We start from the raw sequence: 15,634 nt of genomic DNA on the forward strand, positions 1-15,634 counted from the left end.
AACATGTTGTGTTAAATGACCACAAGACCACATATTGGTATTGGTATTACAAGATCACAAATTGGTATTACAAGATCACATATTGGTATTGCATGACCACAAGGCCACATGCATCACAAAACTGGATATTGGTATTACAAAACCACATATTGGTATTACTAGACTACATAATAGAATCTATGTTGGGGTTTGGACCGAGACAAGGAAATCCTAGTCAAGGGGTTACATTATTTATCTCCCCATGAGGCTTGCTGAATGAGGAGACATATAATGTAACCACGTGACTGATATTTCCTTGTCTCGGTCCAAACCCCAACATAGATTATTTTTCTCACCCAATATTTTCCTTTAAAGTAAAAAGAACTCTTCACTAGTGTAATATAGTTCACGTGCAAATGTTTACATACGGCTCATTAATACAAATATGTTAATGAGGGCTGTGGTGTGACTGTTGCATCCAAAGTACACAGTCAAACGCGTGAGCAAAGAAAAATAACGTAAGACATCGCATAGTAATGAGGTATTTTCACATTTAATATATGGATGTTATATGAAATTGACAATAAATAATTAATATTTATTACAAGAAATTGTTTTATTTTCATCAGTTCCAATTTTGAAAAGTTATATTGTAAAAATGAAACGATAATGGGTACACATCTCTACTGTAGTTATACTTAGAACAAGCAGTTACGAAGAGTAACATGTTGCATTAGATTGTTCATGGGTAATTAGAGATCTCTGTCACTATCATATATAACTCTTCTTTTCTTTGGAGGAGGTGAAACTGTTTTGTGACATACTTGTGTTGTAATTAATATTGATTGTAAAATTATCCCTGTGTATGAAAGATCCTCCAAATATGGACTCTAGCGGATAACAATGTGCTGAACTTTCAAGTTCACGGTTTCTATGAAAATTACTTTTTCTGTCTTGGAAATATGCCAAGTGCTACTGTGAAATTTGCTTATGGATTAATGTGTGGATGGATAAATGATTCCTTCTGGCTGGTAAGTGTATTATTTGTCATTAAAGATTGTAGGTATGTGTTTGATTCAACTGGGGCACAATTTCAGATGCTTAACAAAATTAGAAGAAAGCATGTTTGGCATAACATATTTCTGGCTGTTACTAAGTTTTCTGTAGTTGTTGAGAGAGTTGAGATTTTTGTGGCCAGTAATGTGTATAGCCAGAGTGTCCCTTGATTAATAGAATATTTGTTGGGATTTTGGACCAAGAGTAGGAAATTTCAGTTTAGGGGTTATATTATTTGTCTCTACTGGAGGCTATGAATTGTGTAGGCCTAGCCTATTTGCAATGGATCAGTGTTTTCTGTCATAGTTCTTCCACACAGCATTGAAAATCTTATTCCTATCTGTAGCACAGTCAGTTGTTAGGTCATCGTCATTAAATGTAGCTAACAGCATATAATTTGTTTCACATGAAGTATTTCAATTTAATTAGGTGACTTTAGCTACATTTAATGATGCTGACCTGAAAATGTACTGAGTTTGGCCAACATATAGGATAAAATTGCTCAATATCATGTGTGTGTGTGTGTCTCTCGAAATATTATGTATGGTGTGTTCTTAAAGATGGATTGACCTTAAGTTACTATGTTTTTTGTTATATATATGTTGTTGTTGTTGTTTGTTTTTAGAACAACTAGGTGAGGCACAGCAGAAGACAACAAGGTTTTCATTTTTTTTTAAAGTAGTTCTGAGTGCGTGGACACCTTGACTGAGACAACTGGTCTGAGATGACTAGACTGAGATAAGAAAAGTAAGGTTAGCAAAACAGCTAGATTTATCTGTTGCATGGGTGAGAAATTGGTATCACAGGGCTACATATTGATGTTACATGACCACAAGACCACATATACAACAAAACCACATATTGGTATTACAAGATCACAAATTAGTATTTCAAGATCACATATTGGTATTGCATGACGACAAGACCACATGTATCACAAGACCGAATATTGGTATTACAAGACCACGTATTGGTATTACAAGACCACGTATTGGTATTACTAGATTACATGCTAGACTATGTATTGGTATTACAAGAGCACATATTGGTATTACAAGACCACATATTGATAATGCGTTAAGGAAAATTTACACATTTTAATGTTTAATAAATTTGACACCTTGGACATTGTACTTTAATTATCTTTGTTGTCAATTCACATAAAAAAATCAAAATCATGAATTAGGTTGATGAAATACAATATCATATGATTCCTGTGTTAATTTTTGATAACTTCTTTTACCTTCTGTTGCAGCATGCTGTTGGAGACAATGAATATTTGAAGGAACAGTTGGTTGAACAGTTGTTCTGTTACAACGAGATAGATGAGGCCATCAGGTGGTCAGTGGTTTACAAACTTCCTGATGATAAAATTCCAGAGCGAGTCAGAAAAGCCAGGGAATCATTGGCATCGTGAGTAGATTAATATAATTTTACATCTTGTGCTTTCACAGACCCAGGTTATGGACATGCAGGTGGAAGAAACCAAGTCCCACCAAGGAGGGATTTATTTTTGGAAGCAAAGTCATATGTCCTGCCTGTACCATGTATTTCCTGTGACCGTGAAAAATAAGTCACAGTCACTGGATTCTTATTAGATTTTGAGACCCACAAAAAGTGTCAGAATGACTTGGTTCTGGTTCGGTTCATTAGTTTATTCAGACATCTTTACATATGGTAAGTGTGTTGGGCAGATGGATAAAGAGACAGTGCAAAACAAAATATGTATCCCTCCAGTATGCATGGGGTGGGGTGGGTGGGTGGGGTAGGGGACATACCGACCATTTAATGATGACTGCTTACCCTTTTAAATGAGGAATTGAGTAAAAAAGATTTTATCTTCTTTGAACTCGTTTATTTTGTAGCTTATCATTTTTGTTGATTTTTAAAAAACAAAATACATTTTTGGGATACAGTATTGCTTATAAGTTGAGTCCAACTGCAAATAACACAGAACCTGATCTACCATCACATAATGTGCCAGTAGACTTGAACCAATGTGGTTAGAGGTGAGATGGCAGTGATCAGTAAAGGCGAGTGCTTTAGACCAGTCTGTTTCAGGGTAGGGTGGGCATGTCAGCACAGTACTGGAGCTATATATAATGCATGTTAAATGTTTAAATTTGAAAAAGATTAATAATTACAATGTAAAGATAAATAACTGCAAAGTAAAATTTAGCAGAGGACCAACATTTCATTATCAAGATCTTTTTTAGTTTGAATTCATATTTTGCATCATTAATGGGTATAATTGCTACTGGCTTGCTTGCACTCAGGGTATGGAAGAAACGTCTTGATTTTAGAGTCAGTAAATGAAGAAAATTTGTTTCCAGACAATAATCTTAGTTGTCCACCATCTACAGTTATCAAACTTTGTGGATAGCTTGTAATTGGGATAAATAAGAACCCTATTGACTTTTGGACCAGGGCCCTGAGTGGCCGAGTGGTCTAAAGCGCTCTCTCTTACGGATCACTGGTGTCTGCGTAGGTTCGAGTCTCAGATTCAGCCAATGTGGGTATGTGAGAAAGCTTGCCAGTAACTTCTCGAGGGTCGGTGGTTCTTTCTGGGGATTTCCTGGGTTCTTCCTCCACCATTAATACTGGCTACCATGTATAGCCTATCGTGTGCTGAAAAATGGCATTAAACCTTACAACAACAACGACTTTTGGACCATTTGTCAAAGGTCAAGGTCACTCAAGCTAAAAGAATAAAAAGGGTTTCAGCACAATAATTTTAGATGCTCATCATCAGCTGTTTATAAGCTATGGGTGGCTTGCACCAGTGATTAAGAAAAAGCAAATTGATTTTGGGATCAACATGTCGAACGTCAAACTCACTGTGACTGAAAGCAGAAAAATAGTATATACACAATATTATTAGTTCTTCATCACATACCTGGACCAACACTTAAAGATGGCCTTTGTTTAGGGTAAGAAAGAAGCTTGTTGATTTGTGGGTAGAAAGGTCTAAAGTGAGGTTAAAGGAAAATGAATTTTCTCAACAATAAACCTTTGTTCTAGTGTAAGTTCCATGACCAAACTTTGTAGACCAAATGTTTTGAAAGTTTCAATCCTGCAATAAATGACAAGTCACCAAAGTTCTAAGTCAAGTGATGCCTTTCTAGTTGTTTATACAGGGAACACACATTATAAAGTTACTCAAGTTTTTATACTTTATTTAATGCAGCATTACTTGAAACTATTAAACTAGTTTTAAATTAAGTAGTTTTGCATCAGATTGACAGAGTGAAATTTCTGTAGAGAGTCGATTGGCCAGAAAATTGCCATTTACAACATAGGGGGCGCTCAACAGTTATTATGTACTTTTCAGAGAGTGACATATGTAAGGTGAAGTTGTTTGCATTTCTAACATGCACAGTAGAGATAATGTTGGCATACCTATATGCTGCTTTTATTTAATGTATCTGACATTTCTTTGGATTCTGTTTTTGTGGAAATTGTACATGATCTAAGCACACGGTATAACAAAATGGATGCTCCCATGTGCTTGACAAATTAACCAGAATTAAACAAAAGTACACTAACTTTAGCAGTTATTAAAATAGGGAAAACAAAATTTGCTGAAGTAGACAATAGCAGCTACTCAGAGTGCAATGAACCAATTACAGAATATCTGAAAAGTAAAAAAAGTTATCGGCTCTTTTTCTACAATTTACCTCTGAAGTCCAGGAAGTGAAAATGACCATGCGGGAGCTAGCAGTTTTTTTTATACAAGCACATCTTAAGTGGACCCAAGCTGTATACTCTAGAACTTAAATTACACTCATCAATCATACATCAGAATAAAGGGAATTAGAAGTTCTTTTAACAACACTTAAGACATACAAAAGTCTTTATTATATAGTCAGTATACCCAGTGAAGAAATCATGGGAAATTCTTTTTCTTTAAAATTCTATCCCTATGCAAAATATGAAACTTCAGAGCGCCACCATAAATACTGCATAAAAAGTAACCCTGCCTAAGAATTTATGCCAAAAACAAATTTTCTAATTACCCTGGATGGTCATTAGATTTAATGCAACATTTCCTTGATTTTTCCATTTTAGTGAGATTCATTTCAAAAGCTTCATAATCATTGGAACCAAGACTGTCCAACTACTGTTGAACATTGTCATGGACTATCAAGCAGTTAGCATTGTACTGTTGAACATTGTCATGGACTATCAAGCAGTTAGCATTGTACTGTTGAACATTGTCATGGACTATCAAGCAGTTAGCATTGTACTGTTGAACATTGTCGTGGACTATCAAGCAGTTAGCATTGTACTGTTGAACATTGTCATGGACTATCAAGCAGTTAGCATTGTACTGTTGAACATTGTCATGGACTATCAAGCAGTTAGCGTGGTACTGTTGAACATTGTCATGGGCTATCAAGCAGTTAGCATTGGTCTCAAGGAAAAGCAGTTTGTTGGCAAATTTTGAGGAAAGAAAGTAGTATGACATGAATTTTCTGTCTAGAAATGCTCTTAGTGAGCACTTTTCATACAGAAAAATCAGTTGCTGAGACAAATTGGCAAAACAAAATGTGTTCATGTAATCAATTATTTATCTGCTTATTGATGAATTGATTAACTGATTTATTAAATTGATTAACTGATTGATTGATTGATTAATTGGTTGTCTATAGGAATCAGGGTAATATCCTTCCAAGTGGTAGTTCAGTGGAGGAATCATGGGATGATGAGTGTTTTTCACAGACTGAGATGGACTCACACTACTATAACCTGTCTCTACCTCCTGAAGCAATTACCCTGGTAGACACCAGAAAGAAATGCCAACTATGCATCCTGGCTATCACAGAGGTAAGATAATGATACTTCTACACATTGTCTTCATCTTCTAAGACTATGAATGACTCGAGTAAGGACTTGCAGCGTCTTTGTGCCTCAGTCTTCCTCCTTGCACTTAGGCATTTAGCCAGGTATACACAAGGACATAATATCAACATTACCCTGGTAAACCCATGTATAATTAATTTTCCTGATAGTTTTACACCTATTGGTAGTTCGTGAAACAAAACAGAATCTCTTAAGTATAACCTCTTTTAAATGTTTTCCCTCAATAATATTTCAGATATGTCACAAATATGTTAAACTTTGTTATAAATGTTTAATTGAAAGATGAAAAAAAATACTTGTAAAGAATTGACAATTAAGACCATTCTGAGGAATACTGGTATTTGTATAAAATCATTAAAATGAGAATATAAATATTATTGTAGCTCAAATATTGTTTATCACTCAGAACCTGTTCAATATATTATCAAGTCAAAACACGTTGCTATCAGTGTTCAGTAAATTATCAAGTCAAGCCAAGTCAATAAATTATCAAATCAAACCAAGTCAATATATTATCAAGTAAAACCAAGTCAATATATTATTAAGTCAATCCATGTCAGTATATTTTAAGTCAGACCAAGTCAATATATTATCAAGTCAACTCATGTCAGTATATTGTCAAATCAAACACTTTACCATCAGCATTAAATATATTATCAAGTCAGTATATTATCAAGTCATACCAAGTCAATATATTATCAAGTCAAACCATTTTACTATCAGTATTCAGTATATTATCAAGTCAAGCCAAGTCAATATATTATGAAGTCAAGCCAAGTTAATATATTATCAGGTTAAACCAAGTCAATATATTATCAAGTCCAACCATTTTGCTATCAGTATTCAATATATTATCAAGCTACGCCTAGTCAGTATATTATCAAGTTGGACCAAGTCAATATATTATCAAGTCAAACCATTTTGCTATCAGTGTTCAATATATTATCAAGTTATGCCTAGTCAATATATTATCAAGTCAAACCACTTTGACAATAGCATTCTTATTGTATTTGATTTTCCTTTGTTGACAGCCAGGAGCTGTACTTGGCATAGATTCGGAGTGGAAGCCTGGATTTACGGGACAAATACAGAAGTGAGTTACTGTGAAACCTGTTGTCAGAGACACCTTTATGTAAATCTCACCTGCTCATAAAGAAATGTGCAGGAATCCTGCTTGAATATCATTATGTATTTGTTCATTTCGTAAAGGACACCTGTCTTATGTGGACATACAACCTTTATTTTTGCCTGAAATGCCTTGATGCACATATTGCACTTTCTTACTTGTCACAAAATGATGACTGGAAGTTATTCATGGAATTTGTTATCATGCACCTGGGTGATCATCCAGAGTTGTATCTGGGTTTAAACTAAGTATTGAATCTATTGATGTGATTGGACATAACATCAGCATTACCCAGGTAATCTGAGTGAAATTTGTGCTTGACTAATCAAATGTTTTATGCTTACATTTAAAAATGTAAGATATATTGGGGGTTATTGGACCTGTTTTGTTTCTGTCAACAAAAACATATAAGACTGTAATTAAGTAAGCATAATGAAGACAAATCTGTATCAGAAATTCTGAATAAAAATGTTGGTTATTGCTTGGGGAAATGTTAGTAAACAAAATTCAGGGTTGGCATGTTCTGTAATATAAAGGACACTTGTTAGTAAATGAAATACCGTCAATTCACAAATTTTTATTAGGTACCAGTTTTCATGCATCTTGCGATTGCTACAAACCATGACCAGAGTTTACATTAGCATAAATGTTTGGATCCTTAATATAAAAACATCATTTCAGAAAGAAACAATACTGATTTGTGGGAGGTCGTGGGTTTGATCCCTGGCCGAGTCATATCAAAGACTTACAAATATGGTACTAACAGCTGCCTCGCATGGCACTCAGCATTAAGAGGTTAGTGTTGGGACTGGTCAGCCTGGTGTCAGAATAATGTGACTGGGTGGGACGTCATGCTACATGCCTGCGGCATGATGCCCCAGTGCTAGACATCACTATAAACTGTCACACTGCAGACATTGTAGCCATATGACTGAAAAATTGTTAAAGCTATGTTAAAAAAATCCAAATCACACACTGTCTTGCATTCACGTGATGTAAAAATCTGGATTGGGATGCAGCAAGACACCACTTGCATCCAAATTTGCTATAGTATTTTTGTACATCAAATGCCAAAGTAATATTCACTGAAATGAGACATGGTTTCAAATGACAGTACCAAAATGATAATAATCTTAATTCATTGTTTGTGTATGAAACTTTCACTTATTGCTACTCCAAAGAAATGGAAAGTTATATCAACTTCGGGTATTCACCAGAAGACTACTTGTGATGCCTAGATGGTACCTAATGAAAATGGTTCTGATATGACCTCAAGTATGACTCCCATTATTAACATTATGAAAATCTTGTCTCAAAATCTCCAGATTTACATCGAGTATTTACCAAAAATCTTCTGATGGTGTCAGCTCTTGTATTGTTTGATTGTGGCTATTTGGGCAGATAATCCAGATGTGTTTGTTTTATTTTCATGATCAAAAACTACATTTTAAAACTTACTGTTGCTTTGGAATTTTAATGTCTAATTTTATTACAAAATAGCTCTTGCATTTGCCAGTTTTGCCTGTTGAGTGATGATATGAAGGAAAATGCCATTTTAAATTATACCTGGATTTTTTAAAATGTTATTTCTGTTACTTTGCTTGTTGGTTTACTTTAAATACTGAATTCTTTTCCTATCTGCAGGTGAAAAGTAAGTATTTTTTGCAATTCTTCATGGTGACATAACAGCATTTTTAATAACAGTCCTCATATTCACAAAACTCAAATTGAGTGAACACACAAACTCTGTGTTTTATCTTACCTATGAAGTAAAAATATCCCATGGAATTCTTGTGAATACTTGATAATAAGTCAGTTGATTGATATACATGAAATTTGAAAGTCAGTATATATTTAGTTTAAAAAAAGTTACTTAATAAAGAAGTTATTTTATTAAAATTAATTTTCATAAAATCAATTTTTAAGAATGTTTTCTGTTCAAGAGTTGATGGAGATTAAAAAGTTTGGTGAATAATGAGTCAGGTTAGTGAATACATGGTTAGGTTAGTGAATACAGGGTCAGGTTAGTGAATACAGGGTCATATTGGTGAATACAGGGCCAGGTTGGTGAATACAGAGTCAGGTTGTTGAAGACAGGGTCAGGTTAGTCAATACAGGGTCAGATTGGTGAATGCAGGGTCAGGTTGGAGAATACAGGGTCAGGTTAGTGAATACAGGGTCCGATTGGTGAATACAGGGTCAGGTTGTTGAAGACAGGGTCAGGTTAATAAATACAGGGTCAGGTTAGTGAATACAGGGTCAGATTGGTGAATACAGGGTCAGGTTGTTGAAGACAGGGTCAGGTTAGTGACTATGAGGTCAGATCCTGACTAGTATACATTCTTCGTATTCCAGAGTGGCTTTACTACAGCTAGCAGTCAAGGACCATGTCTACCTTCTGGACATACCTGCATTACAGAGGGAATTAAATGATGCAGACTGGAAACAGCTTGCCACAGATATCTTCTGTCATGATGATGTCCTTAAATTAGGTCAGTTGACATTATTTATGTAGATAGATTTTTATGTATGTGTATATATTTGTGCAGCTGATGACAAATCTGCCCCAAAGTCCTGCTATATTAACCCTTTAGCTACGACTACCACATCAAAGTGTCACCTGTAAATAGCTCCTGAACCCCACTGACGCATATATGCATTGTCGATAAGCCTAGTTTACTACCCCCGGTGTCACTTATGTGCGTATAGTTCAGTAGTACTCGAGACCCCAGTGTCGCATCTCTGTGGACATGACTGCTATGTTAACTAAATGTTGATTGGTTGAAAGTACAAAAGTTTACATATATTTGATTATCATAACCAATGAGAGGACTGTTTACTCAACATTTTGATACAAGTGTGAATGCTGAGAGGTTAAATTTACATGCACTGTCGGGGCTTTTCTGCACTTTACGAAACTTGTGTAGTTGAGATAAACAAAGAGGGATTCCGATTCAGATATGAGCAACTTTAAAGAGTTCAGTGCAAGTGATATCGAAGAGTTTAATGGATCATTCTTAGAAAATGGATCGGATATTGATGTTAGTCCCGTTTCAACACCAGATGCATGATTTTTAATCGGATGATGAGGCGGACATAGTCACACTTGCACAATGACCTTGCCGTGTTTGAGATCAATGATTTTGATTCTCATGTTGGTTCAACAATCAAGCTTGGACTAAGCAATGAGAACGACTTTTTTCCTCAAGATTTTTCCTGAATGTCTGGTGGAAAAGCTTGTGAAAGAAACAAATGATTATGTCAAGAAAATGGGGGACCAAAAGCAAGACCTGAGGCTGAAATGGTATGAAATCAGCATCACGGAGATGTGGGCATATTTTGGAATATACATCGTCATTGATGTGTGGATAATGACTGTTTTGAGAGATACCACTCTTAACTTTGTAATATAAAGTGGAAATATATGAAAAACAGACACTATACAAGGTAAGCTGTTTTTTTATTTCACTGAGATCCAGCAGAACCTAATGAAATAATGAATATAAATGTAACCATGTTTTCATTGTCAGTTTCTGTAGTCAGCCTTGATGATGTTCTAGTATTCAGCCTAGCAACCAGCCTCAGTAGTCTCAGTAACTGATATGATAACACTCAGCAGTAGTGAGACTGCACAACAGCTGTAGTAGCTAAAGGGTTAAACAAAAATCTGTCGTTTTCCAGCCTGAACTCATGTAGAAATAAACCTTTTTTAGCAACCACCTGGTTTTGGAGATCACTCTTTTTACTTTCTAGAGGTTGCTGGTTAAAAGTTTAAACTACAGTGTAGTCTCATGTTCATGCAATACCCAATTCTTGTACTAGACTTATTTGCTGGATTTTAGTTTTCTTGGTCTAAAACGAGAAGGATCTGGTCCAGGGGTGACAACAGCACCCCAGTAGATGGGGGGAACACCTCCACATTCCTTCAGGAATTACCTTCTTATGATGTCTGGTTGGTTCTAAATGAAAATTTGCCAGTCCAGTTTCTAATATGGCTGCCATGGTGACCATCATGAAATTCTTATCACTATTCCTGGATTAATGGTACCACTGATGTGGGTTTGTGACTAAAAGACTTCTTTTGATAGATCCTAAATGAAAATGGTACCAATCTGACATCCAGTATGGTTGCCACAGTGACCATCTTGAAAATCTTGTTATCACTGCTACTTCTAAATAGATGAGTATATTCGCATGGAATCTTCATGATGATGTCTGTTTGGTCTTAGATTGATTAATTTCAACCTGGCACTTAATGTGACTGCCATCTTAAAAATCTAGATTTTACTACTCCTTCTGAATTGATAGTTAATGCAGAATTTCCGCTACAAGATTTCTTGTGATATCTATTTAGTTCTAAATGGAAATGGTACTGATCTGAAATTGAATATGGCAGCCACAGTGGCCATATTCAAAATTTTTAGATCACTACTCCACCCAAAAGATTGGTCATATCAGCAAGGGGTTTTCATCTCTTATGACATCTGATTTGACATAAATATAGTTTGGTTTGGTTGGTGTTTAAAGGCACAGCAACACAAGTAGGTTATTTAGTGCCAGGGCAGTTGAAATAATGTGCCTTACACAAGGATGGGCTAACTATATAGTAGCCAACATGGGCTGTTCTGATGGTAAGATCTAACATGTTAATAACTTAGCCACCGTGTCCCCTGCCTCCATTACTTTCTCCTTACGACATGCAGATGAGTGCATGGGCTGATTCTTCCTCCCTGAGCCTAACTGAATATATTGTTGAGCTGAGATCCAATATGGCTGCTGTGATCTTAAAAAATTATTTTAATTGCTACTTCTTCTATATGGCTGGTTGCATTAAGATTCGAGTTTAACAGAGAAATTTCTTATGATTTTCAGTTGGTTCTAAAAGAAATGTGGGTGTATTTTGACATTGTCTTAGAAAAGTTCATGGATTCTTTTATCCATGATATCACATTCAGGATCAGGCCATGACAACAATTTTGTACTGCACTTGCAGATGTCTTGTGAGCAATGTAAGAAAATATTTTTGTTTCCAAATTTGTTATGTTGGAATTTCTTAAGAATATCAGAGATAGTTTCAGTACTCAACAGTTTAAAAGAATAAAAAGACAGAAGAAACAGTCTTATCATGGGTTTCTGGAAGTTCATTTAAGCCAGAAGAGCATGAGTCCCTTCTAGGAACTCTTGCATGAGATGGAATTACTGATGGTGATCATATTTGGTGCACATCTAATTTTGTCCTTGAGTTTTTCTGGATACCCTTACATTGTTGTTTGAATTTTTAGCTCACCTAGTGATAAGGTTAAGTGAGCTTATAGTGTAGCCTTGCATCTGTCATATCTGTCTGTCATGCTCCATCTGTCTGTCATGCTCCATCTGTCTGTCAGCCATTGCATATTTTCAATGTCTTTGCAAAAACAACTAAACCAATTTTAACCAAACTTTGCAAGTTTATACAAATAAAAATAGAAAAACCTTTTTATGGTTTCTTTGAATAAACTGCTTTGAAGAATTTTACCAAATTATGGAGGAAGCATTCTGGCATGAAAGTTGTGCAAGCTTGTAGAAAAGGATGCCATTATATATTACGCTTTTGGCGTAATCATTACGCTTTTTTTCAGCAAATTATGTTTTCCATGAGACTGCATATGGATTACGCTTTTTTGCTGCATTAAAAACTTAAAGTAATAAAAAGTTGTGTTTGTCATTTAATTATCATTGTTTTAATTACACTCATATAAATTTGAGAATATTGTTAAAATGGTGACTGCCATGTAAGAAAAGTGGAAGAAGACTTTCCTTATTTGCTATTTGTCAACTGTATATGACCTCATTTCTGAGAAAATGGTGCATTTTGACTAACAAATTCATTTTATTGCTAACCTAATTAGGCAGTGAACCAGTCTATTTTTTTAACAAGAAAATGGCACCAGATGGTTTGTGAACACTTTAGATTGTGAGTTGTGGATGTTATATGTTGGAACATGTTAGAGCAGATGGATCTTTTCAAATTTCTGAACGTGTTAGATTAGAAAAAGTGACAGATCAGGTCTGCATTACAAACTTTAAATGAAGAATATGTGAGTAATGTAATACAACACTCTGAGCACCTGACCATGATCATTGCAGATTTCCAGTTCACGATCATTCAGCAATAGTTAATACACATGTAGACTAGTTGAAGTGGGTGCTGAATATAAATAATTTTTCTGTGTATTTTGTGTTTGTATTCTGGTTATAATCCATATGGATTTTGCCCTTTGTGACATGAATTTTGACCAGCTGCCGAACCAGGTTAGTCATAAAAATGTATCTTTTCATATGTGCTGTAATTCTGGCATGTAATGTATAGATTGTACTTTTTACGTCCAAATTATGCTTCTTTGCCTGGCATAATAGCAATAATTATGCTTATGCCTATCAGGGGTTGGCATGTATGGTGTTGCTGTGCTGTAAACCACCAAAGGAAATAGAACACTTAAAGGGAGAGAGTATTGAAAGAGTGTTTACAAGGAGGTATCTCTATACGCCAAGCCTTAAAGACTGATACAATTTCAAAAAGGAAAAAATAAATGGCAAACTAGCTCTAAATCAAACCAAATCAAAACAAAACAAAATGATGCAGATTTTCTAATCAAACATGGCCACCATTACTAAAATTAGAAAATTCTTGAAACAACTTCCAAAATCCAAGTAGATTTCACATGATTTGACAGAAAGAATCCTGGCATGAAGACATTTAAGATCCTTTAAGTTTGTACAAATGATGCACCATCAAATATGGCTGCTGTTACAACAAATAGAAATACCTTGCATAACTCCTCAAAAGCTGCTTAAAGGAATAGGGAACGTACAAGTTGGTTTCTTATTATTTGATTGCCTGTCGTGCAAATTTATATTTTATCTTATTCCCATACACCGTTCTCTGGCCCTTTAGTTACTACAAGGAAATATTTAGGTTATCCATGCAAGTGCCTTGAGAAATAATTAGATACATATCACGTGGCCAGTAGTGACATCATAGGATCTATTGCTACCACCCAGCCGAGCTGACAACGAAGATTGCTAGTGTGATTCAGATAATTTCTTTTCCCTTTTGCATCATGGAAAATTGCAAGCACGACTTCCCAGACTTCTCTGTAAGCGTGAACATTTTACCTTATCAGTTTGAGCCACTTTTGAACACTAACAACGAAGAGGGTAGTGATGACACGGCATCATGTTCTTCGAATGATTAGGATATTTTGAAGAGTGAAGAAGGACGACTCAAGAACACACAATGGTTTGTACCGATTTATAGCATGCATTTCATATAAAAAAATTAGCAACACGCACGTTAGAGTTCATTAAAAGAAACTGGAACTTTGTCAACTCCTATGAGTATAAATCTGTAAGTTTTGGTGGACCCAAATTTTGATAATCCTCCCTCAATTGCCTGAAACTTTTAAAATATATCGATAGTGCTCGTTATCAAAGTAGATGTTTGTATTCTAGTGTTTATGTCTTGCTAAATAAAACATTTTTGATATTAAGTAGCAAAGTTTTCACAATTTTTAAAAGCCACATGTAGATTTTGTAAATTTAGAATAGCTGCATTGTTTCAAAGCACGAATTCTAGTGAAAATAATAACATGCTGTATGCTGTAATCACAGAATTTTTGTTGTTCATTATTTTAAACTTCAGCTACATTTACTCCTTCACACAGTGAAGTATATGTTTTCTTTTTCAAATAAAGGATAAAACCCCACTCAGAATACAGGACTATGATAAATGAATATCAGTGCACACCAAAGATTAGCTCCTTCTGTAATTATTAACACAAAAATCACAGGTCAAATGTTATTAACCTTTTCAATACAATTCGACTCATAATATCACATTGACTTGATAATGCTTACTCCAAACTTTGAAAGGCAACATAGTGAGAACTAATGTTGTTTTGTCAAACTTTATTTCAGTTGCAGAATCAACATGCTATTTCTAATCTGCCTCTTTCCTTTTCAATGCTTACAAAATGTTGAAAGTGATTTTTAAACATTCATGAATGGTCAAAATTATGTTGTGCACTTTCCTTACAGGTGTGATTATGGATATTGCCGAATGATGAACTCGGTAGTTGAGTGCTTATGCTGTGAAGAGGTGGAGGTAATTGAGAAAAAGAAGGGTGACCTGACATGTATAACCCTCCATGAAGGTTTCATTGCAAACTGCTTAAACAGACACATGCTGGAAGTATCCCTGTATGAATACATGGAACATCATGGACGTTTGGATGATAATGAACCAATACATGAGTAATTTTTCCAATCTTATACAAATTTCTTCTAAATTCCTGTTGATATTTTTAATCAGATTCTCCTACACGTGTGACAATGCTTGGGACACATTTTACAAAACAAACTATACGCAAGATTTTCTTACTTCAAATTGTTTTCAGCTTACAACTCAAGGAGGCAACATTTTTGCAGAGGGATGCGTTCCATTATGATGTTCAAGCTATGATGGTCTTGAACTTATGAAAAGAATGCAGTTTTTAAGAACAAAATGTGGCTTTCTCTTTTAAAGACTTTAACCTTTTCTCTTGTCTTTTCTTTGGGCTGATATCTAAACTT

General features: G+C 35.1%; 1 protein-coding gene across 3 annotated transcripts in view; it reads left to right on the forward strand.

Moving 5' to 3' along the window:
- LOC149778674 (exonuclease mut-7 homolog) overlaps positions 1 to 15,634 on the forward strand; it is a 74,710-nt gene that overhangs the window by 31,802 nt on the left and 27,274 nt on the right. For all 3 annotated transcript variants that reach the window (XM_089939476.1, XM_089939477.1, XM_089939478.1), the window contains 4 exons: positions 2,291 to 2,448; positions 5,688 to 5,862; positions 6,930 to 6,991; positions 9,380 to 9,516. In XM_089939476.1, the coding sequence (XP_089795602.1) occupies positions 2,291 to 2,448; positions 5,688 to 5,862; positions 6,930 to 6,991; positions 9,380 to 9,516 (532 nt within the window). The remainder of the gene's footprint in view (positions 1 to 2,290; positions 2,449 to 5,687; positions 5,863 to 6,929; positions 6,992 to 9,379; positions 9,517 to 15,634) is intronic.

The sequence above is a fragment of the Sinohyriopsis cumingii genome, chromosome 17 (genome assembly GCF_028554795.1).
Source record: "Sinohyriopsis cumingii isolate HCF-2022 chromosome 17, ASM2855479v2, whole genome shotgun sequence".
Taxonomy (NCBI): domain Eukaryota; kingdom Metazoa; phylum Mollusca; class Bivalvia; order Unionida; family Unionidae; genus Sinohyriopsis; species Sinohyriopsis cumingii.